Raw genomic sequence first — 25017 nt, forward strand, 5'->3', positions numbered from 1 at the left:
GCGCGCCCCCTGCCCGCGGCGCGGCCCCGGGAGCGGCCCCGGGCCCCTGCGGCCGGGCCCCCTCCGCTGGGAGCGGGCCCCGGCCCCGCCAGCGCGGCTGCGGCGTTTCGGGAGCATCGACCCGTTCCTGGGAATCTGTGGGTGGGCGCTATCGGGGCGCGGCGGGGCTATGGGCGCTGGCACTTTGCCTTCGTTTTTCTGTTTACTTTCCTTCAAAATTGGAAATACCTCTGGCAGCTTCCGCTGCTGATCTCCTGGTAGGTCAGTAAAAAGCAGTTTCTACAGGAACTGTCAGATTAAGCCAGTGTTTCTGGCTGGCAGCAGTATCAGTTTCTGACTTTTGATTTTGGTGGAGGGATGTGGTTCCATAACCTAAAAGTTTTATTTGGCTGTAGTGTGGTTTGTTGGCTGGCGGTGTATCTGGATTGTGTGTTATCGACAAGAAGTTAGTCTGGCTTTTTTGTTTGTGTACAGATTTCAGTGTACTTGGTTTGCGAGAATTCCTGTCCTATATATCTTTGTACCTGACGCTTCAGTCAAAGCTGTTAAAATACTAACCTTTAAACCTAGAAACTTTCTTGACATTTGGACTTGAGAGCACATAGAAGAGAGGTGTGATCAGATACAAGAAAAGGGGGCGGTTTCCTGTTGGCCAGTAGCTTTTTTCCCCTGTGTAAGCTGTGTTTAACTTATGAAATGCTAATCGTTTACTTTGGGTTTTTCAATAGAAGAATGTGATCATAATAGTGTGTTTTGACCAGTTTTGTGCATATGAGGTAGAACATCATTTGCAAGATTGCCAGATGCTGTGACAATCTAAAGTAGACACTGCCTTCTGAAAATGTAGTTAGTGAATGAAATGTTGGAGATAAAATCATAAGCAAGTGCAGTTACAGAAATTGAGAGCTCTGAGGTCAGGCAGTTGCTTTATTTAAAAAACAATTTGTAAGGTTGCAGTATGAGATGCTTCATACTAAGAAATAGCTAGTGTGGAAAGGGAGGTTACAACTTTATGGTTTTTAATTCATATTACAGTGTCTTGAAAAAGGCAGCTCTAATGCTTTTTGTTTGAAAACTTCTGGGCTGCTGGCAGGGAAGCTAAAGTTTGAGACAAGTTGCGTTTAAAACTGAAGTTACTTGAGAACAGCTAGATAAAACTTTTGACTAATGAGATACTTTGTATGAGAACTCTGAATCTGTAGTTAGTGAAAGTTCTGCACAGTATGGGAAGAGGAGACACCTTTTGGTTTCAAATATGGTTTTACAATTTTTTTAATAAAAGTACTGCTTTTCTGTTTTGACAGAACAGTCTATTTAATTAGTACTGCCTTGCTGATAAGGCTGATCACACCTCTAGGAACAGCTATATCCTGTATGCACCGGAGGCTTTTGAAAGGGGACTGATCTATGTTGCACATAGGTCTTTTGGCAAATGGTAAATTTGGGCCAGCATTTGAGTCTCCTGCTGCTCTTAAAGCAGTAGGTAAGCTTCAGTTATCCATACAATGGGGTAAGCTTCAGTGTTGCTTAAACAGTTTTTCCTTTGTAAGGGGAAAAGACAGACAGCAGCAAGCTGCTTTGGGTTTTGTTGAGGTCAGAGAAATTCTCTTGCTTCATAGCTCTGGACAAGTTAAAGATGCAACAAGTGCCAACTTCCCTGAGAATAAGTAGGGAGATTAGTCACAAGTTAAAGGAGATTGAATCATATTTGGCCGTTTTCCCTCTTTCCAGCCTCTACGGTTTAAGTGTTGTCTAGACATAAACTAAACAGGCAGAACTTTGTTGGTCATCTTAGCTCTTTAGCATCTCGTAAGCTCTTTTTCAGAGTAAAAAGCAGTAAGTGTTGCATTGCTGTAGGACATACGTAAATAAGCAGAACTTGCTTAAAAAGTCTTAGGTAATTGTAATCTGAATTCTGAGCATGGCTCACTGGTGTGTAGGAGGGAGTTTCTAAGCTAGCTTCAAGTGACTTGTTACTGGCAGACAACCTTGTGTGTTTAAAAAATCAAGGTATATAGAAAAACTGCTGACAGGTTTTATATTACTTATAAAACTTCCCCATGTAAAGAATTACAGGATCATAGCATTGCTTTTATGCATTGGATCAGCAATAACTGTAGTTATTTTCAAGTTGTTCTGTAGCAGCAAAGACAAAAGAACTTTGCTTGTAGCTGGCTCTCAAGGCTGAATGCATTTAGCAGTAGGCTAATCACTTTTTTCCCCCAAATGTTACTTAACCTCCAACAGGAATAAAATGCACCAGGATATGGGAATTTAGGTGCACTTACTGCGTTAAGACTTGGTTTAGTGCATCCAACATTGCTGCTCTTTTTTTCTGTGCATTTGTTTTGTTGCTCTGGTATTTTCAGAATGGAATCTGGTAATGATTGTGGTCAGCAAGTAATGCCATAAATCTGTGTGTTCCTTTGTATGTGTATGCCCGTGCTGTTAGGGTTGATGGATTTAATGTGTGGTACAGACCTACTTAAAAAAACTAACATTAGAATTCAATAACCAGCCTTTCTTCCTTAGTCCCTCATCTGCCTTCTGAGCTTAAGCACGTGCAAGTGAGTGTTGTACCCTGTACAATGTATACCTAAATGTACCTATTTTGCCAATCTGGATACTTTTTCTTGTGTATACAGTTAAACTGTGCTTGTTGGAAGTGTGGCAAAATAAACGTGTAAATAATGAAGGAATTGGGGTCTAGAGTAAGATGTACCTGCTTTAGAGAAGCAGCTTGAATCTGTGTTCTTGCATTTGTGGCTTGGCAGTACACATACAAAAATTCTGCTTTCTAGACTAGCTAAGTCTATCCTGTTTGTGTACTTGTATTCAGTAACAGACTCAACTGTGCTTGTTGATGTGCCTTTCTGTCGTAAGAGCTGATCCCTGCTTTTACTCTAATGCAAAGTTGAAATCGGGAAAAGAAAGTGTGCTTTCTTTATGGGGAAGCTGTCCAATCACTTCGTAAAATCTAGTGGTAGAGTTGAAAAAAATACCCTGAATGCAGAGGCAAATGTGATGCATCAGTGTTGCAGGGGGGAGGGGAAAGAGAGGAGGCTGCCAAAGCGCTTCCCCTAGTCGGAATGCTGTTTCAGCCCCACCACGTGTGCATGAGGGCGTGAAGTCTTGGCTCTGGCACTTGTGGAATTTTGCCAGTGACTGAAGAGGAGCCAGGACTGTACCTTGCTTAGGGTGATGGGCTCACATGTACCTACAGAACTTGTCTGTCAAAGTCGAGCTCATTTAGTCAACAGTTCACTTAATTTCCTGACTTGTGTACATAGTTATAGAAGTAGGTCATATAAATGTAGCTTCACATGGTAGTTTTTTCCACTGAAGTTTTTGAAATATGTCCTGTTTCTTAAACTAAGATGTTAAATAATTGAAATTCAATTTGTGAAAGCAATCCCTGCTATGCCATATTGTTCTAAGACACTTGCAGACTCTTGGCTACTCAAGTTTCGGTTGTATCCTTTGAGGTTTTGGTCAAAAACTAGATAACTTGTAACTTAACTTTCTTCCAGATAATGGCAGTTCTTAAGGGCTCTGTCCATAAAAAAGAATTAAGAACAAAACTATGTCTGTTGTTTTCTGATCCTTCCTCTTTTCCAGTAAGATGGTTTCTATAAAATTCTGGGTTCAAAATACTTCTACTTTCAAGTCTTTTAACTAGATTACTTACTCCTTAATGTTTAGGTGATGACTCCTTTATGTAGGAATATGAAATCTAGTTTGATTTTGAAGACTTAGCTGTTAAAAACACTCGTAGTAATGCATTTCTTTTTTGAAAATAATGTGAAATTTTTGTTACATCTGTGGGGCCTAGCTAAAGCTAGGTAATCAAATTACCTAGGTTCCATATAGTGTTAGTTTCTTCATAAGGATGTTGTACAGCCTATGATCATTGAAGTCTTCTCTGGTTCCTGGCACATATGTGCTGGAAACATTCATTTGAGATAGTGACCTTCTGTAGTTTGAATGGAAATATTTTAGTGCTGGAACTGATGGTGGGAAGTTTCTTTTCTATTTTGACCATTGGAATCTAAGAGTGCTTAAACTTTTTTCTACCTACTCTTTTAGAAAAGGTGTGTTGTGATACAGGGGAGCTAATCTAAGAGCCAGGAGGTTTCAGAAGAGATGGTCCTCCTTAACTATGCTTTCCTCCTTAACCATCTTACCTTTGTCCATATGTATATCTGGCATTTGTTGACTTGAAATATTTAAATTTGGAAAGTAACTTGTGGGAAAGGTGGTAGAAAATCAGTGTCCTTCCCTCTGCCCCCCCCATATTTGAGAGAACTACTTAGCTTATCTTTAAGACTCAGAAATCATTTTGGGTAGGAGTTTTGTTCAGTCATTAGATAAGTGAAGTTTTCAACAGAACATAATTAAAAGCATACAGTTTTTATATGGCTCTGTGTAGCTCTTTATACTGTCATCATGACAGCTTCTGTTGTGATGACTGCTGTGGAGTATGCGTTCTTTTGGTGCTAATGCAAGTGAGTAGAAATGTGCAGTAAAAATGGGTGTTCTCTGAAATACTATTGCAGCTGTAGCCTTGTGGCCTACTGGTGTCTAGTAACAACTCTAGCCTGAGAGTTTTAGTGTACTGGGCTCAATTAAAATGCTTTAGTATTTGAAATTATTTTGATTTTAAGATGTAATCTAGTGGGAAATTTGTATGACTTAGATTTGTGTTCCAGTCTTGAAGGTGGTATCACATGGGATGTTGGTGAGAAATATTTCTCTCCTCAAATGTGGTAAAACGCTGAGCACAGTTGGAAATGGTAATCTCACTTTAACTTGCTTTGTTTTGTGGGGAGAAGACCCCAAATTTATGTTGAGTGCTTCTAAGTTTGGCTTAGAAAAATAGAAGTTGCAAGTGGTTTAGCTTAGGCTGCAGTAAATTTCCTCTTGAGGTTGTGCTGCAGACAAATTGCTGGTACCATGGGTGGCAGTGCTGCACCACAGCATATACTTGATGTCAAGTGTGTTCATATGGCAGACTAAGCTAGCTAAAATGCCTTCTATTCCAAGAACATATACCCTATTCTGAGATGAGGACGTACTATAAATATGAAGAAGGAAAGGTAGTCAGTTACCCTAGCTTTTTAATAATTTTTCTGCAATCCTGTGAAAACAGGATGTGAGGAAAAAGTTTGAATTCCCTGTTAGGTTTGCTGCAAGTTACATGAGGTGTTTTGCCTTTTTTTTTTTTTTTTGGTGCTTGTTCTTAACCTGTGTTCTTTTCCTTTGAAAAACCGGGTGTGTAGATTTTGCAAGATAAACTGGATATATTGTGACCTTACTGCTGTCGGAGTAGGGGGGAGAAATTGGTGAGCTCTCTAGACAGAAAAGTGCAGGCATGTCTTTTATGGAGTAACTGTAGCTTTTGTAATCTAGCGTTAGTCTGACTCTTCTGGTAATGGCTTCTGAACACTGGGTATTCTAAAGGAGAGGAAAGTTGAAGCTGTGTGTGATGGGGTAGCAGACTGCCTAGCAGGTACAGGAAGTTCATGCATTTTCCCAAAGTTGATCTGCTGGCCCTTGCCTGCAGGGAACCGACTGAAGTTTTTGGAAGTAGAGGCACCTCATTTCTTGAGGAAACCATTCTAGCATGGCTTCAGGGGTTGTAGGAATGCCGTATCATTGTGGATCCTGTTTGCTTATTGATGCTGCTTTTAAGTAGCTTGGTTTCCTCTTTCTCCTCCTTAGCTGATGCTTGGTGAGTGATCTCTGTTTATCATGATGATGTCCAGCTCAGCATACAAAATGAAACTTGGCAAACTGCAGCTTAGTTTGCCTGGCCTGCTTCAAATGTTATATTCAGTGTTGACTTAACTTGTTTTGGAGGAAAGGTAGGTGTTGATGATGGTTGTCTGATGATGGAGGTTACAAAGAGTCATGGTGATCAGAGTTCCAGGGACATCTTGAAGAGTCAGAAGGGGAAAATGAGTAGAGAAAAGGAAAAGGAGGCCTCTCTATTCAGCACATATGGCCAGGTTGAGTCCTTTAAAATTGTTTGGCTGACTACTGTGGTTTGAGTTATGCTACTTAAAATCCTTCTAAGATTCAGGGGAATAGTTTTAGGTAGGAGATTGTTACATTGCGTAATGTTATGCTATGTTGTCAGCCTGTCAATTTTAAATGGTTCAAAATGTTTCTATACACTGGTTAGAGAGGCATTGCTGTGTTCTACTCTAAGAATTGTTTTGACTCTGCAAGATGTTCCTGGGGCTTTTTTATCAATGATGACTCTTCTCTTCCCATGGTCTCTCTAGGGAGATACGAAAACAAGCTGGAATTGTCTTTCAGCCATGAGGTCTAAAAAGGCAGCTCATTTGTTCTACTCATTTACTACATTAATGTTCAAGCTGGATATCATATGTTTAATTTTGTTTGTCACATGTCTTTGTGAATTTTGTAAGTTGGAGGTGTATCTCAACTACACCATGAGCAGGGTAAAGGATAGTGGTGCAGTGAAATACTTCACAACCTAAACTTTTGTTGCTTTTGTAAAGGAAATCGTCGTTTTTTTGGATCAATAATGAGACTTAATATCTCGTTTTGTTTAAATCACTGCCTAGGGAAATGGCAAAATTTAAAAACACAAAGCATGTTTTAGAAGAATGAATGCATTGAAGTGAAATCTGAAGTTTAGCCAGTTCTTCAAACACTTCTCCTAAATACCTGTCAGGCTGGACTTTGTCAATTACCTATTGCTGAAGTGATTGATTTGTAAAAGCCTTATTTACCTCTGCAAGAGCTGCATTCGTCCCACTCTTAACTTTGAGTGGAATTTCAAATGTTGCATTCAGGACTGAGGGTTTTTTTTAATGTGGCTTCTGGCTGCCTTTCATACAGATGAAAAATTTTCTTCAGAACATGTGCTGGCTACCTTTCCATGGGAGTACGATGATCTAGCACAAATCTTTGCTGCCTGTGGTCTTGCAGGTTGTGTTCTGCTGTGCAGTGTGTGAGTCACACATGCGAGCAACCTCTTTATGTATGCAAGTAGGAAACAGTTTGGCTTTTGTGACTGATCAGTGTCTTGTCATGCAGCAGTAGCTGTTGGAAGGTGACAAGTGAAGTCAAAACACCAGTGTTTGGTATCTAAGCAGGTTTTCTCCCATCCAGCCAAGCTGTCAAACTTGCATCAAGTTTTTCCGAAATGGACTTGGTGCTGTGTACTAGCCCTGAAATAAGATCTCACCCTATGGTTGGTTGCTTTTTCATGTGCTTAAAGTCTTCCCTTCTTTTTCTGCTCATAGCAGTTAAAAATATCTGTCTCACACATGCTCGCTCTAAGTTTCCTAGTCTAGGTCTTCCATTGCAAAAGCATTGGAAGAAGTGAGAGAGTTGAACTTGGTTCTCAAGCTTCTGTCGAACAAGTTTATTTAGTACAATGCTGTGGTGATTTAGTATCTTTGGTAGTGCAATGGTTTCTTTCTTCTGTGTTGCTAGACTTCTAACATTTTTCACATGAAGATTGGCTGTAGGTGGTGTAACTTTCAGAATTATCATATTTTCTCCATGAGACAAACAGTTAAAATGTAGGGAGTGTTCTTATGGATATCTGACCTTGTGTTCATTAACTTTTTCTTACTCTTTTTTTGCAAGGCTCTTCCTTCTTCCATGATGATAGTAGCTGTCTACTGCCCAGTGATAGCAGCTCTCTTTATCGTTTTGAAGATGGTGAATTACCGTTTGCACAGGGCCCTGGATGAGGGAGAAATTGTGGAGAGGAATGCCAGTGAGCATATGGACAGAGGTGCAAAAACAGAACAAAGCAGTGTTTCAGCCAAGAGGAAAGACAGCAATGGGCCCAGGTAAGTTGTCTGCTGAATTTTGCATACTGCTTCAAATGACTAACAGTCCTGTCTTCATCAGCTGTGTAACTGGAATGGTGATTGAGATTAAACATTAGGGAATATAGATACAGACCTCTGTAGTTCTGAAAGATGGTTTTAAGTCTGGTCTTGAAAAGTAGACTTATTTGTGTGTTACATTTGTAATTATGCACTCACAATAATTTCCTAGTACTCCTCCAGAGGAGTTCAAGAGCAGTATTGAACATGCTGGAAACAATAGCATGGGAAATGTGAGCTGATTAGGTCACTAAATGTTTAATGAACATAATTAGTACAAGTAATCTAATTTCAGTAGTAGATGTGGTATTAAAAATCTAGCTGTCAAAGATCACATACTACATGCTGATTCTTTTCTCACCAGGAGAAGTGTCTGATTGGGTTTCAATTTTAGTGTTGCAAAACTAGGAGTTGGATACAATGCTTGACTCTAGTCATAGTCTTTTCAAGGAGAATGCTATGCTGTGAATTTGGAAATTCTGCAATTGCTCTGCTCAGTAATGACGATGATGATTCTGAAGTACTGTCAAGAGGAGGTGATTCCTTTCCAGAGATCTCCTTTGTAGCCAGAGATTTTCCTCGTCTGATCAGACTATTTGGAGAAAGAGTAAAAGATGACTCATCAGCAAGGCCAGCTTAACCAGTTTGATCAGATTCTGGATGTTACGAGCTCTAATATCAAAGCTTCTGCCTGCCTTAGATAATTTGAGACCATCTTGAAAGTTAAACTGCATGAAATAAATCAACCTTGAATTGTTAGCTTTTAGAGATGACCTTTATCTTGTCTCTGAGTTTCCGGTACTAGTAGCCATGAGTAGTTTTCAAAGTGAGATGATTTGTATGCTGTCCTGACTCTTAAAAAGATTGTGTGTCTTACTAAGGAAACGTGGTTGAAAGAAGCCTCTTGCGTGTGTTTATTGTGATGCTTTTAAAGAAAGGAAGTGTTAAACTGCTGCTCTTGAAAATGATAAGCCTAAAAGGACATTCCTGTGTATGGGGTAGCTTCTCATGGTCCTAGGTTCTTGTGTGTCTTCTCTCAGCTCAGGTATTGTTGGCAAAAACCATGTCTTAGATTCCTCTAAAGCTGATATACAGTAACTTCTTGTATCAATCTTTTATAAACCTGACCCGTTTTCCATGATGTGTTTGGCAACTGAAGCTGCTGATTTTAATTGTGACCCTGTTTAGATCACCCTGTACCTTACCAACACTGTACTGAGGTATTTTGGCAGACTGCTTCCCTAATTGTATCTTAATGCTTATTCTGCTGAATAAAATTAATGGAAGTAAACTAGTGGTCTGTTCTTTCTCATACAACCTTGGTAATGCATGTTTTAGGTGTGACCTTTAGGCGTTTTGTCTGAGTTGTTTTTGGTAGGGCTTTTCTTTTTGTTTGGTGTTTTTGCCATCTAGCTTTTGCTTCCAAAACAGGGGCCTAAAGTTGGTAAGGAAATTTCTACTAGTGTTGTGAATTACTTCTGGATGTTTCAGTTCTGTTTTGTCTAGGGAGCAGTTGACATGGGACGAGATACTACATTATAAGCATTGTGAGCTCAGAAGTAGAGGTTAGTTTAATGCTGTGTGTCCTGCTTGCCAACTAAAGTTTCATTAACTTGTATATGATCCTTGTTCCCACTTTCAGGTCTCTTAACTAGAACTGGGAACAAGGTCAATGCAGAAATTACGGAGTTACTTTTTGGTAAGTGGGATGTACAGTATACACTAATCTTTGCCTGGAAGCTTACAAGAACTCTGGGGTAGCATTCAAACCAGTAGATGGGATGTAGAATGAGTGTTTAATATTGAGCTGTAACCTTCTTAGTAAGTTAAATTGGAGCACTAATAAAAACCCAAACTGGTCTGGGAAGAGAGCATGTGTGTAGGGTTTTGTGATTTTTAAACTCTGCTCCCCTAATACAAGGTGGATATAGGGGAGACCTAAGCAGAGATACCATCTAAAATATTTGCATAATGCGAATATTAGTTTTGATAGCTTAGGCTACAGCATGTGATAGTGAATAAATATGCATGTAGAATAGTTTGCAAAGCCATCCTTGAGTTTTTAAAACCCTGCCACATATGCAGTCACAGAGAGCACTTTAGATACAAATCTTAGTATATTTATTTGCAGGATTAAGCAGTGGTTGTGTTCAGGATTCTGTTTAGCTTCTAAGAACTGCTGTTCTTTTTTCTGAAGATGTTTATCATCCAAGTGGTGCTTTCAGGTATCTAACAAATTATATGCTGTCGTTTGTGGGCTTGCTTGAACTGCTCATTTATCTTTAGTTAATTGTGGTTTGTGGATGGGGGTTTCTCTTCATGAAATTTTGGCATGTTTAAGCAAAGAACAACTTACCATTTCTTTAGAAGTGCCTTGTTTATTTTTTTGCTGTCCGCTTTCTAAAGCTGAAATTCTCTAGTTAATGTTTTTGGAGGAAAGTCTTAATTTAGGGAAAGGAATGTGAGTTGCTGTTTTCATATGTCAGGTGTTAGTATAGTAATGTTTGTGTGAGCTTTCATGAAAGCAATTAGAGGGGATACAGACTCCTTGTCTCTGAGAAATACAGAAGAAGCAGTGCAAGCATGGTCTTTGTTGGGTATCAGTGGACCCACATAAATAATTTAAAACACTTAAGTCAATCCTTCTTTTGGATATATGAATATAGCTTCTTGTCAGTGGCTGTTATGGTTCAAAGTATTATAAAGTGTTCATCTGGTGATGCTTCTGTTCCTGATCTCCATCAGCATGGGGGAACTGTAATAATGATGCTACATAAGTTTCACATGTACTTCTACTAAGTAAAGCTAGTAGCTGGAGAATGTTGCATCTTTGAAATATTTAGAGTCTACTTAAATATGAGCAAATAAAATTTAAAAAGATGATCTCTAAGACTGTTGCCTTGCCTTTGCTATTTATTCTCCCTGCAGTTTTCTGTGGCTGGCAGACCTGTTCTTGCATTTGGAGTTAGTTTTTATTTTTGACTATCATTAGTGACTCAAGCTTGGAAGAAAATTTCTCTTAATACTTGAATCTGTTGTGATCTAGCATTTGCAGTACATGCAGTGGTTCTTATGTATTTTGACAGCAGCCTCCTGACTAGTTATCCTACTCTTTTATTGGACATTAAATAATAAAACTCTTCTTCTGCTGTGTACAGAAATCAAAGTAACTTACTTCCAATTACCCCTTGAAATTCTGGTCTGAATGTCAGATTTCTGTAGTTCGTCAGCCTAAGTCAGATTTTAAATTTGAATTCATGTAGACTTACGGCTTCTTCAGGCTTTTGGTTAGTCTCTGACATGCTGATGAGACATACCTGCAGATAGTAATTTTCATTCAGAGTTACTAATAATTAGAAATAGTAGTTTAATTTGCTTTATGGCATCTTTGAGTGCTCCTTTCACAGCAGTTTCTATTGCTGGATGTAATTTTTCACTACACAGATCTTGATTTGTGTAGTAACTTCACTGAGGTTATTTTGTTTGCAAACTGTAAAGTGTAACACTTGCCTAAGGAATGAAGACCGCAAACTGTAAGAAACAGATTGTAGAATTTCCTATCAGGAAGGCCTGGCCGCAGCACTAGTGTCAAGTAGCTCCTAAAGAACTCTGGATGTTGCAAAAGTCCAGGTACTTAGGCATATAGTGGTCAGTCCTAGAAATCTGTTTCCTGCTTCTTCCTGCAGACTTTGTTTGTTGATGTTTGTTACTAGCTTTTGTTCATTCATTTGTGTGTGCTATCACAGAATATAGGAGCTGTGAGTAGAGTGGTGGTGATGGATTTTGTTGTTGCTTATGCTGATATCTGATGGTTCAGTTTTAGACAAAATTGCTGCCTTCTTTGGCTAACTACCTGGTTCTGTGCACGAAAGCTTATTTGCAATGACTTATTTTTCTACTTCATAGGATGTACTTTAATCACATGCAGTGTTTCTCAATGAATTATTCAAACAGGAAAGGAATTTCATCTTTTTGTGAAAGGCATTCTTTGTTACATCTTCAGTTGTTGTAATGTATGCTGAACTTCAACATTACGAGAATTCTTCAGTTTAGTCTTTAAATTCGTGTTATGTCCTTATGTATTCTTAAAATGCTTACAGAAGGAATGCTTTGGCTGAAGCTGGTGCTGTACGGGTTTGGGTAATTTATATTAGATAAAGCAATTTTCTTTTCTGTATGTAACTGCTTTATTAGGAAGTCATTACATTCTCCCAGCAGTGTAGCTCTCAACTCATCTTGTACTTAAATTAGGAATGGCTGGATTTTGAAAGGAAACCTACTGTCCCATCAGAGAGTATTCCCTTTTCCTCAGTTAGCTTTCTTCTGATTTAAGAAGTCAGAATGGCTCAGAGTATGGTGAGCTATAGTACTAAGAACCCATTGTGGAATCACATGCAGTGTTTCTCAATGAATTATTCAAACAGGAAAGGAATTTCATCTTTTTGTGAAAGGCATTCTTTGTTACATCTTCAGTTGTTGTTGTAATGTATGCTGAACTTCAACATTACGAGAATTCTTCAGTTTAGTCTTTAAATTCGTGTTGTGTCCTTATGTATTCTTAAAATGCTTACAGAAGGAATGCTTTGGCTGAAGCTGGTGCTGTATCTTTTAAAATAATTTTCCTTACCTGCCTCAGCATAATTGATAATACTAAGTCAGAGAGGGCTCTCTAAACAGCCATCTCCAAGGGTATTCCTGTCTCATTGTTGAGCTGTAACAAAATGGTGGCTTCTCACTTCTTTTTTTTTAATTTGCTGGAGTTGGACCATAGTTGTTCTGCTAAGTAATCGCTGGTTGTCTTTTAAGTTAACTTATTTTTATTGAAGGAATATATTCCTAACTTCAAACTATCCTTTTTTTGTGTCACCTCTGATGTAGGAAGAATGTAGTGTTTCTTATATTATCTAGGGTGATTCCTGAGGTTGTGCCTTTACATCTCTCCAAGATGACAACAGCTTAACATATGCTGCAGGGTGAATCATGTGTCAGGTCCTTTAGTGTACAGACAGTTTGTTTGCAATATCCTTGATTGATGTCCATGTATTTCAGAAATTACTGGAATCACAGAGTATGCTGAGATGCAAGAGACCCACCAGGATCATCACTTCAATTCCTAGCCCTGTGCAGGGCACCCTATTATGTGTTGTTCTTATTGTGTAAGATTTTCGTATAAGACTAGCTGTCTATTAAGTAAGCCTCGCAGTGCTTCTGTCCATTTCTGTTCCCTTCTTCAGAGGGCCTTTGTTTTTAGTGTATTTGGTCTGACTGAATGAGCGTTGTGCTTGTGTACTTTAAGCAAAATGCTGGAATTTGATTTTTGAGAAGCTGTTGCTCATGTTTGGGAAGAAGCAGAGAGGATCAGTGTCAAATTACCCTGCAGATACTTCTGTTTAGGAGTCTCCTGGATCAAGGTGCTTGAAGAGAATTTCAATGGGATAGGAAAGAGAGTGCCTCAACTGCTTCCTCTTTGCAATTAACAATCAGTGCTGGGTTGGATCCTTGTGTTCTAGTCCTCAGCTGACTTCAGACCCCATTGTCCTAATGGATGAATCCAACTTGCTTTTGCTTCATAAAATATTTGCCTTTGACGAGCTGAATTCTGTGGAATTGCAATTTGATGGTGTTGCTCTGGGAAATACTTTCAAACCAATAGTTATTAATCCTGAAAGGGTGAAATCAGTAGGCTGCAATGATATATATGTTGTACCTCAAAATATTTCTTGGTAGGGACTGTAAAGTATCTGAAGGGAAGTTATTTTTGAGTAGAAAGATGTGGTTTGCATCCCTGGGAGAGATACTATGGCCCTGTATATCTCTGCATGTTTAAAAGCTTTCACATGTGGCTTTCTTCATTAGCTATCCTTGCTTTTGCTCCTAGATTCAGTCTAAGGAAAGGACCAGAAGTCCTTTCCATGCTCTGAGTTCTATGTAGTATTTTTTTCTATATTTTTTTCTCTGAATTTCTGGGTGTTATAGTTGAACAGCTGATCCAAAAGTAACATGTGTGCACATAAAGACAGAGAGAATTTAATGTCAGCATTTTGGAATGCCTTATAGGGCCTAAGTCTTCACAGTTTGTGTTGGCTGTTGACGGCAGACTTGTGGCAGCAGTTTCTACGACAGTGTATAGAGTGCTCTGGCTCAGACTGAGCTTCCTGTGTCAAACAGCCAGTATTCATCCAAGATACTGGGATATATTTGACCCCTGATTTCTGAGAAGGGAATATTTGTTTTGAATATGTGCTCAACATAGACAAAATTTTGTTTGACTGGTGGGGATAATGTGTTGATTTTTTTTTTTAATGTTTCTCTCAGTGACCCTGGAGGAGGGATTGAGATGTCAGAGTTCATACGAGAAGCAACTCCCCCTGTTGGCTGTAGTTCACGCAATTCTTATGCTGGGATAGACCCAAACAACCAGGTAAGAATTAAAGCTGCTACAGTTGTTGCTTTAGTATTGCTGGCTTTGCAGTCCATAGATATCCTCTTCCTATTATTTTGGGGGGGGGGGGGGGGGGGGTGGTGGAATTCCCTTGTCCCTTTGGGTGGCTCAAGCTATATCTTCATGCTTGTGTTCTAACTTCGTCTTCCTTACTTTTGTTTGTTCTGCCATTTAAAGCTTAATAGGTAAATTTAAATGCTGAATTTGAGGAGGCTTCTGTTGTCTTAGAATATTTCCACTGCTGATTCTCTTGCAGTTATGAATGGGATTCTGTGGGTTATTGTTCCTGATAGGTCAGATTTTGGGGTCAAAAAAGTTAGTTTGCTAAAGTATAAAGAAAGATAAACTGCTAGAAATGGGAAGACTAAAACTGTTTATTTTTTAGATGCCCTCTGCAAAATCTTCACTTCCTTGATTACTCAGCAGGGTTGGGAAGAAAGCAATTAATAGGGAGTCCTGCCAGATGGAAGTGCTGAAGAAAGTGACTTTATTACATTTTAATGTAACTTCATTATGCTCTAGTTGCCTTGAATTTCACTGGGGAAGTTGCTCTGTTTCTGTATTATGTCTACTAGGTTTATGTGTTCAAATTCCAAAGTGTCGGGTGTGCTGTTCCTTCTGTTTAGCTTGTGACATGTAGCTGCTTGTGGCTAGTTTTTATCAACCCTTCATGAGGACAAGTAGATGAACTGGCCAGGCTGTACAGTTATGTTGATAAGGAACAGTGCAGCATCATGGTAAAGACACAGAACCTGTCTTCAAATGACATGAAGTCCTTGGCATGGTGTTGCAATATCATGTTCTTCTAATTAGCTCTCTGAGCAAGCAGTAGATAACGAAGTGCAGTGGTATGCTAATGTTGGTGTTTTATCTGAATCGTGCTCACTTATGCAGCATAGATACTCTTAAGAGATTTTCCTTCAAGAGAGAAGGTGTTTGCTGGTGCAAAGGAATAGGAAGCGATGGTCCATGTAGGAAGATAGAAACATGATGCCCAGACTAGTTCTTTGACTGGTCTTTGGAAAAAAAATGTTCCAAACATAACAGTTTTAATATTAAAGCATGTGGAGAAGTTCAACCTACTGTGCAAGGAAGTATAGTGTTTAGAATGTATTTGTCCTAATAAAATTGGTGTTCACTGGTCCTCTGTGATTGAATGTGCAGCATCAAAAGGGAAAATAAACAGTAAGCATCTGAGTTCTGTTCAGTTTTTCAGTGTGAAATAGCTTTCCTGTGATGATGCATTTGTATTCAATGACAGCCTTCATCAAAGCATATTATTGAATGGAAAGCTGTTGAAACATGACAAAATGAGTAACTAAAAGTGTGTGTGACAATGTTGTGAAGAAAATGTATTAAACAAGCTCTTAGCTGCTTTTTTCAGATTATACATAAAGCCATTGTTCTTCCGTGCTACGGCTGAATAGGATCTGCACACATCTTCAGGTTACCTGAAATTGCTGTGCTTACAGAAAATAACTAGTAGAATTATGCACTTTTCCCCAGAGTAATTTTAACTAGGAATTTTTGGAAAACAGCATCCCAGTAAGTGTACATCTATCAATCAAATGGCCATCATATTTATGTATTATAGGTTCAGATTTTGCCTTTGGGTGTTCTTCCTCTATCTTAGTTCTGAGTGATTTAATTACCTGACACCTGCATTGTTGTATGCTATTTATAGTTGAGAGATTGTATTGAAAATGTTATTGAAGGTAAGACCAAATTCTCTTTAGCATTTCTGCAAAGTAATCTCCAATGGATTATAGGATATATTTAGAAAGATAGATTGCAAACCTAAATGGTGAAATTTTTTGTATGAGCAGGTACCATGCCTGCTGGTTTGCCACTGAATGTGAAATTAACTGGAAAAATATGTATCTTTTCACATGGGAGCGGTTTTTGGATTTAGCTTGCTGTTTACTATGTTGAACAGATAAGTTTTATGCTAAGATTGTTTAAGCATTTTAGACAACCAGAATCACAGCATGAAATGTTAAGTTTTACAACAGCAGTTATTAGTGTAGCACTGTACTTGTACTTTGTTGCCACATTAAGTAAGGAGAACTCCTAGATTAGAAACTTTTTAAAATCAGCGTAATAAAGTCTCCATGAATGCTGGCTTTTGAATGGAATAGTGCTGTGAGGTAGTTGGATGCTTAATTACATGACTTTTTGTCTCTTTGCGGTGGAAGCTTAGTCAGAATTTTACAGCTCTGTGCTGCTGGATGCTTTTGTGCCTTTAAAAACCTCTCCTAGGTGAATAGGCAAATGCAGGTGTTGGAGTAATAGGAAATAACAGTTCTTTATTTCCTGAAAGTGTACAGCTTTTTACATAATTTCCTGTTTTTAGGTTGGATCTGGGTTATCTCGTCTGGGAACAGCAGCAACCATCAAAGGTGAGATTTTTAGCTACTTAAATTACCTTGCAGAAGCACTTCAAATCACTGTTGTTTACTGTATTGTTTCCAAATACTGTCTACCTTAGTCATCTTGACTTCTTTTTTTTCTTTTTTTGAGTGAAATACAGCATTTGCTAGTTGGAGGAAGTCTGCTTTGGACATGCAAATGATATGACCAAAACATGAGGAGAGAATATTCTGGGGCCTGTATTCTACTTCCCATGTAATGACAGGTTTTCCATTTGCCTATAAAATGCAGAGCCAAAGGGTTGGTTGGGGTAGACTTCTCTCTACTATTCTGAGTTCAGTGCAACCAATGACCCTTCAAGTATTGTATATCAATGACTTGATTACTTTTTGTTGTTTTGACATTTAGCTGAAGTAATTTCCAGCCCTTGTGAACTCCTCTAAGAAGAAAAGATAATAATTTTGCATATTATGAGTATTTTCTTGTAAATTTAACCAGCCAATAATAAGGCCAAAAAAAAAATTGAATGCAAATTTTTGTCACCTTGATTTTGTTTTTCTTGTTAGTTTTCTGACAATCACAAGTATTTTCTTAGTCTGCCCCTCCTTTTTTCTATGGACAACCATGCAAAAAGAAATATTCCAATAGATACACGTTTAAGGGGAAAAAAAAAATCTTGATTGCCATTGAGTTCTGTGGAAGATAATAGAAATAGAGTAGATAATACTCGTATCTAAAAGAAATCTTGTGTTATTGTAATTATGTAACTATTGTTACTTACCTATAAATGAAGAAACACAAGCAGCAGTCTTTCATGACAATTGAGACTGTAGGTGTATGTGTTAATACTCTGAGCATTAGTACTCATTTTTCTTAAAATTTGCAGGTGATACTGACACTGCCAAGACTTCTGATGATATCAGCTTGAGTCTTGGCCAGAGTTCTAGCCTATGTAAAGAAGGGAGTGAAGAACAAGGTAAAATTTCTTCTTCTCCATATTTAAACATGGTATTTTGTTACCAGAGACCCTTTGCTTAATATGCTAATTAAATTCATGCAGTTTATTAATACCCTTTCTTAGAGTCTATCCTGAAGTTCCCTGTTTCCTTTCTTAATTACTCAAGCTTCTGAGAACTGTAATTTGAATGCTTATAACTTTATTCTTTGACTCTATATTCGTTGTTCTGACATCTTCCAGCAGGTAATAAATATTTATTGTCACCTTACTGCTGAAAGATGGCTAACTTAGATTTCTTTAGACAGTATCTCTCAAACTACAGGTGGCCTGTGGTTAATTGACTTCATTGTAGATTAATTTCCTTTCCTTACGAGTACAGAAATGTGGTGGGCTTTTCTATAAAGTAAATAGCCCCATACAGAGCTCTATGTTCTTAGAGCTGTAGGCTGCTTCCAAGATGCAAGTTGTCAGAGCTTGGTGAATTTTTAAAAATTTTTTTTCTACTATCTAAGGAAACTGTTAGCTTGTGTTCTGAAACAAAACTCAACAATTTTTTGTTTAGCTTCATTGTCACGAAAAGACCTGCTCAGACTAAAACGAAGTATAAACCAAAGAGAAATCTTTGCTGATTTTGCTGATGATTAGGAGGAAATTAACTCTGAGAATACCACCTTCATTTTTGCCAGTTTAATTCATCTAATGGTTCAAATCACCCATTAGTGATGAGTCAACCATTACTGTGTGATTCAGTGCAAAAAGTGTGTTTGAAGTGGAGCATCACAGGTAGCCATGCTGTTGTAATAGGCAGCAGGGTTCTGTGACTTTCAGCTGAGTAATGTAACTGTGAAGTCTCTTAAATTGCATGCACTCAGATATACTCTGCAGGAATTTAATAACTATAGAAACTTAACTTGGCCTCCAGATCTGCTATTTTTAGTGACAGTAGCAAAACGGAAAGTAGCCTTTGTTTTAGTGCTGCCTGCAGATGGGCACTTTTACGGGAGACTGCTTGTGATAGGTGACAGGAATGATTGTTTTAACCAAGAACTAACAATAAATCTTCATAATGTGCTTTAACAGCAAGAGCACCTCTTTTTTTTTTTTTTTTTTTTTTTTAGAGGTAGTAAAACTCAGTGACTTTGTAGGTAGTTTCATTATAGTACAAAAAGACTTGTGACAGTGATTGCATCCTTGCTAACTGAACTTACTTGGTATCTGGTAGGAAAGGTGATTTTTACTGTGTTTTTAGTGACTTCAGAGTTAATGGGATTTACTGTGTTTTCATGAATAACTTAAAAGTTTGTTTAATGCATGTAGGAACCAAAAAGAAAGGCAGGGTACTCTTCTATAATTAAGAAACATTGGGATATGTAAAAATATTAAGTCTGAGACACATAAACAATAGAGGAGGTTGGGGACTTGTCATCATTGCTGTGTCTTATCAGTTGCTAGGGATAAGCTGGTATTGATGGTTTCTTTTTTTATTAAAAAAAGGCCTGTCAGATTTGCCCGAATGTTATAAAATATTTTTAAATGGTAATGTGACGAATTCGTAGTACTGCAATTGGATTTTTCAGTTCATTTACTTTGTTTGATATAAACAAATAGTTTTAAAGCAAGTTATATGACTTACATGAATATTTTAAAATATGTACTCAAACAGATTTGGCAACTGATCGGAAGCTTTTTCGTCTGGTGTCGAACGACTCGTTTGTCTCCATCCAACCTTCATTGTCCTCTGGACAGGATTTGCCAAGGGACAGCGGTGACAAAGTGTGCCTCTCGAACAACCAGCTTGTGGACCAGTCTAAAAACAGTGCATGTGACACAGAAGTAGCTTCACTGGTAACTCTGCATTCTCACTCCTATAGGAAGGATCATAGACCTCGAGGTGTACCAAGGACTTCTAGCTCTGCTGTTGCTTTTCCAGATGCTTCACTAAATGACTTCCCCCTCTATCAGCAAAAACGAGGACTAGATCCTGTCAGTGAGTTAGAAGCTTCCAAACCCCCTTCTGGATCCCGCGAGTCTTTGGGTGAGAACTCTTGCATTTCAGGAGTTTTTCAATTAGATGACATTCTGAAAAGTAGCAGCCCTCAACCATTGACTAAGAGTGGGAAGAGCAAATCCTTGAAAGCAGACAAAAGTATGGACAGTCTGAGAAGCCTGAGTACTAGAAGCAGTGGTTCAACAGAAAGCTACTGCAGCGGGACTGATCGTGACACCAACAGTACCATCAGTAGCTATAAAAGTGAACATACTAGCTCAACGCATATAGAAAGTGTATTGTCAGAGCACGAGGAGGAGTCTCCTAGAGAAGAGAAAAAGGATGGTAAGAAAAAAGACTGTGGTGTCGACTCAGAGGATGACAGTAGTTCTACTACTGACAAAAGGACTAGTAGCGAAAGGACTGCTGTGGAAGTGAGTCCTCTGGGTGGTGTTCTGGAGGTAAAGGGTTCTAATGCATCTGATGAGATGCACAGCCAGAAAGGTCTTGGTGCCTCTGCTTCAGAAGAGGCCAATAAGAACCCACATGCCAATGAATTGACTACACAAGCTGACAGGCCGCATGGGAAGGCTGCTGAACAAAGAGATGAGCAGAGTGAGAAACTAGCTGTGTTAGTAGATTCAAGAGCTGCTAAAGAAACTAGTGGAAAACAAAAAGAAGGAGATGTCCGACCAAAATCTTCTAGTTTAATACATCGAACAGCCTCTACCCACAAATCCAGCCGGAGAAGGACAGGAAAAAAGCGGGCTAGTAGTTTTGATTCAAGTCGGCACAGGGAATATGTTTCCTTCCGAGGTGTATCTGGTACTAAACCTCACAGTGCTGTGTTTTGTCACGATGAGGACTCCAGTGATCAAAGTGACTTGAGCAGGACATCAAGCATGCAGTCAGCTCACCAGTTCAGCAGTGATAGCTCTTCCAGCACCACCTCCCATTCATGCCAGTCTCCTGAGGGAAAATACAGTGCTTTAAAGACCAAATACGTTTCTAAAGACCGTGGGGGCACAGACTCTGAAAATGCTCACAAAACCCACGTAAGCTCTGAAGGAATTAGCAAAAAAAGATCTACACGACGGACTTCTAGCACAAACAGTGCCAAGAATCGTGCCAGAGTGTTAAGCCTGGACAGTGGTACTGTAGCTTGTTTAAATGACCCAAATAGTTTAATGGCACCAGGTAACATAAAACAGTTAACCACTTCAAAATCTGATTTGGAAGCCAAAGAAGGAGAGGTGCTAGATGAGCTATCTCTGTTGGGAAGGGCTTCACACTTAGAGTCAGTCACTCGTTCTAGGAATAGCTTACCAAGCCAGGCTACATTTCCTGAAGGGGAAGAGCAAGAATCAGCAAGTGGAGGTAAGTAAATGACCTACCAGAAGTACCTTGCCATATTTTGTAATGAGTCTGGTATCTATGACTTAAATTAAAACTATTCTTAAGCATCTTCCCTGTTTCTCCACTCTTGCCCAGTAAAACTGAAAAGCATTTCCTTTGTAATATCTTGAAAGAGCTACTGAAATGGGTGTTGAATCCAAACAGGTTTTACAAAATCTATAAGTAGAGGTGTTAGGGGTTTGTTACCAGCAGTCCTCATTAGTTAGAGCTGTATCTTAAAACTATTATTTGTGATCAAATCAAACCTGCTCCATTATACTGAGTAATAAAAATGACTGCGGCCTCTGGCATGGCTTGAGGTGGTATCAAGAAATAAAACCTATCCCAAACTCTTAACGTGCTGCCTTTAATTGTGAATTCTTACAATAGTCTAGTTACTAAGTTGAATTCTCCTAGGGATTTAATTTTTGCTTAGCATTGCCACTGCTGGCTAGACAGTCTTGTTTACTTTGGGTTTTTGGGGTTTTTTTGTCTTCATTATGTGAACACAATAACCTTCCAGTGCTGGAGAGGAATGTAGTTTCCTCTTATTTTCCCTAACTATTGTTTTGCTTGGTGTAATGTGAACAATAAGCTACCTGGAATAGCTGTTATTAATACAGATTAGTAGTGGCCTTTAAAACAAAATTTGGAGCTCTTCATATTTTTTTGTTTATTGCTTATTATAATGTTTGTTTCTTTTCTTGGTTAACTATATTGCCTGCCTTAACTGGAAGGCTTTTTGTGTCAAAATAGATAAGTGTCTTTAAAATAGATTTTCAGAACAGTATGAGGTTGCTAATTAACTTAATCTGACTTCTGGAATTTTTGAAGGCCAATACCTACCAGATAATCTGGATCTTTACATTTAGGTGGACAAACCCTTCATAAAATTGTATTTTAGATCAAGACAGGTGTTTTTAAAAAATTATAGCAAATTTTACTGTTCCTATTATGTAAGCTGCCTAAACAAAATACAGTGATTCATCTTAAAAAGAGGTTTCCAGCCCACAGTGAGATAAGATGTATGACCAATAGTGGGGTTTTCTTTTTGTTTTGTTTGTAGGTTTTCATGGAGTTGTTTTTGTGGTTTATCCCCCAGTATTAACAAAACAGCTATAAAGATCAATACAATTAATTTCAGGGGAGGGAAAAAAGCGTGCCACACTGAAATTCATCTGTGTATTGATTATTGATGAATTTTGACTGGTTTACAATTAGTTCAGACCTATTTATATGCCTTCACTTTACCAATGTATGCGGATTTGTTGTTTTTTATTTTACTTTCTCTGTTATTCCTAGTAACAGATTTTTGCAGTCACTTTAATAAAAGAGTCAAGGTTACTCTTCTAGTACTAACCCTAGAAGTTAAACACTTAACACACATTCTTCCTAAGGCCTTGTTGAAGTGACAGCTCTTCATGTCTTCTGAGGGTAATTTGACTAATAAAAGGTCTCCTTTATGTATTTACCATTTTGATTCTATGCTTTCCTTAGCACAAAACTTGATTTCATTTTGTTTTGTGTTATTACTGCTTAAAGGTAATAAGATTCTCCCTTTATGTGCAAAGGAGGATTAACATAGCTTACGTTTTAGAACATGTCAGACTTTGTATGTGCTTACTACTTGTCAGTAGTCTGAAAGAATTAAGGGAAGACAAATGCTGAATATTGTGAAATATTTTGATTGCTCTTTTGAAAAAGTCTGTAATCCCCACCATTTCACTCAACACGTTTCAAAGCAATCTTAAAGGTACAAATCTGTATCAGCTTAAGCAGGAAAGGCTGTCATTCTTGCTGGCCTGATCCATTTCCAATTTAAAATTTTACATGAGGGTCATTTGAATTAGTTAGTTTTTTTACTAAGTGGCAAATACCCAAGCAGTACTTCTCTATGGATTGCAGGCTGTCTTTAAGAAGCTATCTGGAATCGAGCTCTCCACATCTGGTGACATGATATGGTTAATAATACTAGCTGTATATTGTTTCTTCCTACCGAGAGAAAAGGAAGTATTTGCTTTATGATTGTAAGAAATTAATGTCATTCTGCCTTTCTCTTTTTTTTTTGGAAGAACGAAATTATTACTTAATTGTTCTTTAGCACTGCTTAAACATTTATTCAGTCTTGTCTAGCACCAATGCAGTAATTACATTGCATTTATCTGTTCATGACCAATCTGACTAATTCTTTCATAGTGTCCTTCTTTACTGATTTTTCTCTTGTGTGGGTTTGTTGGGTAGTTTTCCCCACAATTTATAGCTTATATTACAAGTTTTGTAATATCTGTATCTTTAATTGCATATTTCTTCTTTAGGCTTACCCATGACTAATAGTAATGAGAGAAAATGTTTCAACTCTTTATAATCTAAGTACTTTATAGCCAGTATTTCTTACTACTGAGATGTATTCACCTTCTGGGAGGTTTTTTAAAGACATACATATGTATTATAAATACATGTCATGTGTATATATGTATAGCATTTTTTTCAGAAAATTAAGAAATTATTTTTACTTGTTGAAAGTGAATGACAGAATCAGCTTGGTTTGGATTTTCCTAAGATCAGGGGATATTGGTTGGATGTGAATTTTAGAAGTAGTTGGTCCAGCCTCCTGCTGAAAGGATTATTTTGTAATTTTATATAAATGTTTTAAAATGTCTGTGATTGCTTGCTTATGATAACTTTCTGAAACAAATAATTAACAGATGCACACAGGATAACTAAAAGACTCATATTAATACCACCTCCTCTTTTCCAGTCAGCCGTTTCAAATATTATTTAAATCAGTAATTATAACTTCATTTTATCCTTCAGCCTTTTGAGACTAGAACTACATTCTTGTTTGTGTAACTGCTAAAATATGTGTCTTAATGGATGTGGTCTTCACTAACCTTCTGCTAAGCAGGATGTTGTACAAACTTCTACATATTTCACTTCTGCAGATACAACTTAATAGTTTCATTTCTGTATTACTATGCCAGGAAGTGGTGAATGACTCACTTGCTGTGAGATAGTATGTGCATTTTAATAGAAATTGCAATTCATTAAAATGTGGAGAAACAGCATCTGAAAATTCTGAAATTAAGTGTATGTGGTGGATGTATAATAAAAAAATTGAAGACTTTTTATTGTAGTTATCCTTGTTCAGCTATTCAGACTCCAAAAGTAGCTAGTGAATTGATGAGTCATGGGTTAGTTGCAGTTGCTCCACTGTCTAGTGATACTCTGGAAATACCCTCTTTGCACTGTCCTGTGCCTGGTTTCTGTCAGATGTGTGCTGTTTCTGGATTGCTGTTTGTAAGCATTTAAAGAACCACCGTAATGCTGTATGTAACACAGTGATGTTTTGTAAAACTTGAGCTGACCTGAAAAGTCAAGTGTTCTCTCCAGTTCTATATTAATTGTAAAAGATGTGCTCTTTAAGTTTCTGCTCTGTTTTACAGCTTGCTGCAATTTAGGGTTTATTTACTTTAAGTTCTTGAGATACATACCCTTTTGTAAATAAAACTGCATGTAGCGTGACGCATTTTTCCTTCTATACATTGCATAGCAATATTGAAGTAACAGCTCATACTGTTTTCTGTCTTTTGAGGTCTGCAGTATATCTCTACAGGCAGGCAAAATAGGGCTTTGTGAATTTGCATTAGTCTTGTGTTTCATATGACAGATGGAAACCTGTTCACCTCTTCAGTCTGTATGTATTTGTACATATACGCTTAGTGTGTCTGCCTGCGATTATTACAATGCACTTCTCTGTTACTCAGCCAATGGTCATGGCAGCTGCTGGCAACATATTACTTTTCCCTTTAATGCTAATGTTGCTCATGGTCTTTGTCATGACTTGATTTGCCTGTTTTGCAGAGCTGTTCCGTGCTTCTGATGGCTTTAGTTTTTGCTACGCTTTCCTGCAGATAGAATGAATATAATTACAGAAGATGGGGCTTCTGATCTTGTTTTCTGTGCGTCTGCCAGTTCATGCTCAAACTACTAA

The 25017-nt window shown here is 38.1% G+C and overlaps 1 protein-coding gene across 8 annotated transcripts in view; it reads left to right on the top strand.

Annotated features, from left to right (window-relative positions):
* The window catches only part of PCNX1 (pecanex 1), an 89765-nt gene that overhangs the window by 686 nt on the left and 64062 nt on the right, over positions 1 to 25017 (top strand). For 7 of the 8 annotated variants that reach the window (XM_041460144.1, XM_041460147.1, XM_041460148.1 and 4 more), the window contains exons 2-6: positions 7627 to 7835; positions 14190 to 14295; positions 16670 to 16715; positions 17573 to 17662; positions 19308 to 21008. In XM_041460144.1, the coding sequence (XP_041316078.1) occupies positions 7627 to 7835; positions 14190 to 14295; positions 16670 to 16715; positions 17573 to 17662; positions 19308 to 21008 (2152 nt within the window). Of the gene's footprint in view, positions 1 to 7626; positions 7836 to 9516; positions 9574 to 14189; positions 14296 to 16669; positions 16716 to 17572; positions 17663 to 19307; positions 21009 to 25017 lie in introns of those variants that run through there. The other variant, XM_041460152.1, reaches the window with a different exon arrangement.

The sequence above is a fragment of the Pyrgilauda ruficollis genome, unplaced genomic scaffold (genome assembly GCF_017590135.1).
Source record: "Pyrgilauda ruficollis isolate IOZ18807 unplaced genomic scaffold, ASM1759013v1 scaffold14, whole genome shotgun sequence".
Classification (NCBI taxonomy): domain Eukaryota; kingdom Metazoa; phylum Chordata; class Aves; order Passeriformes; family Passeridae; genus Pyrgilauda; species Pyrgilauda ruficollis.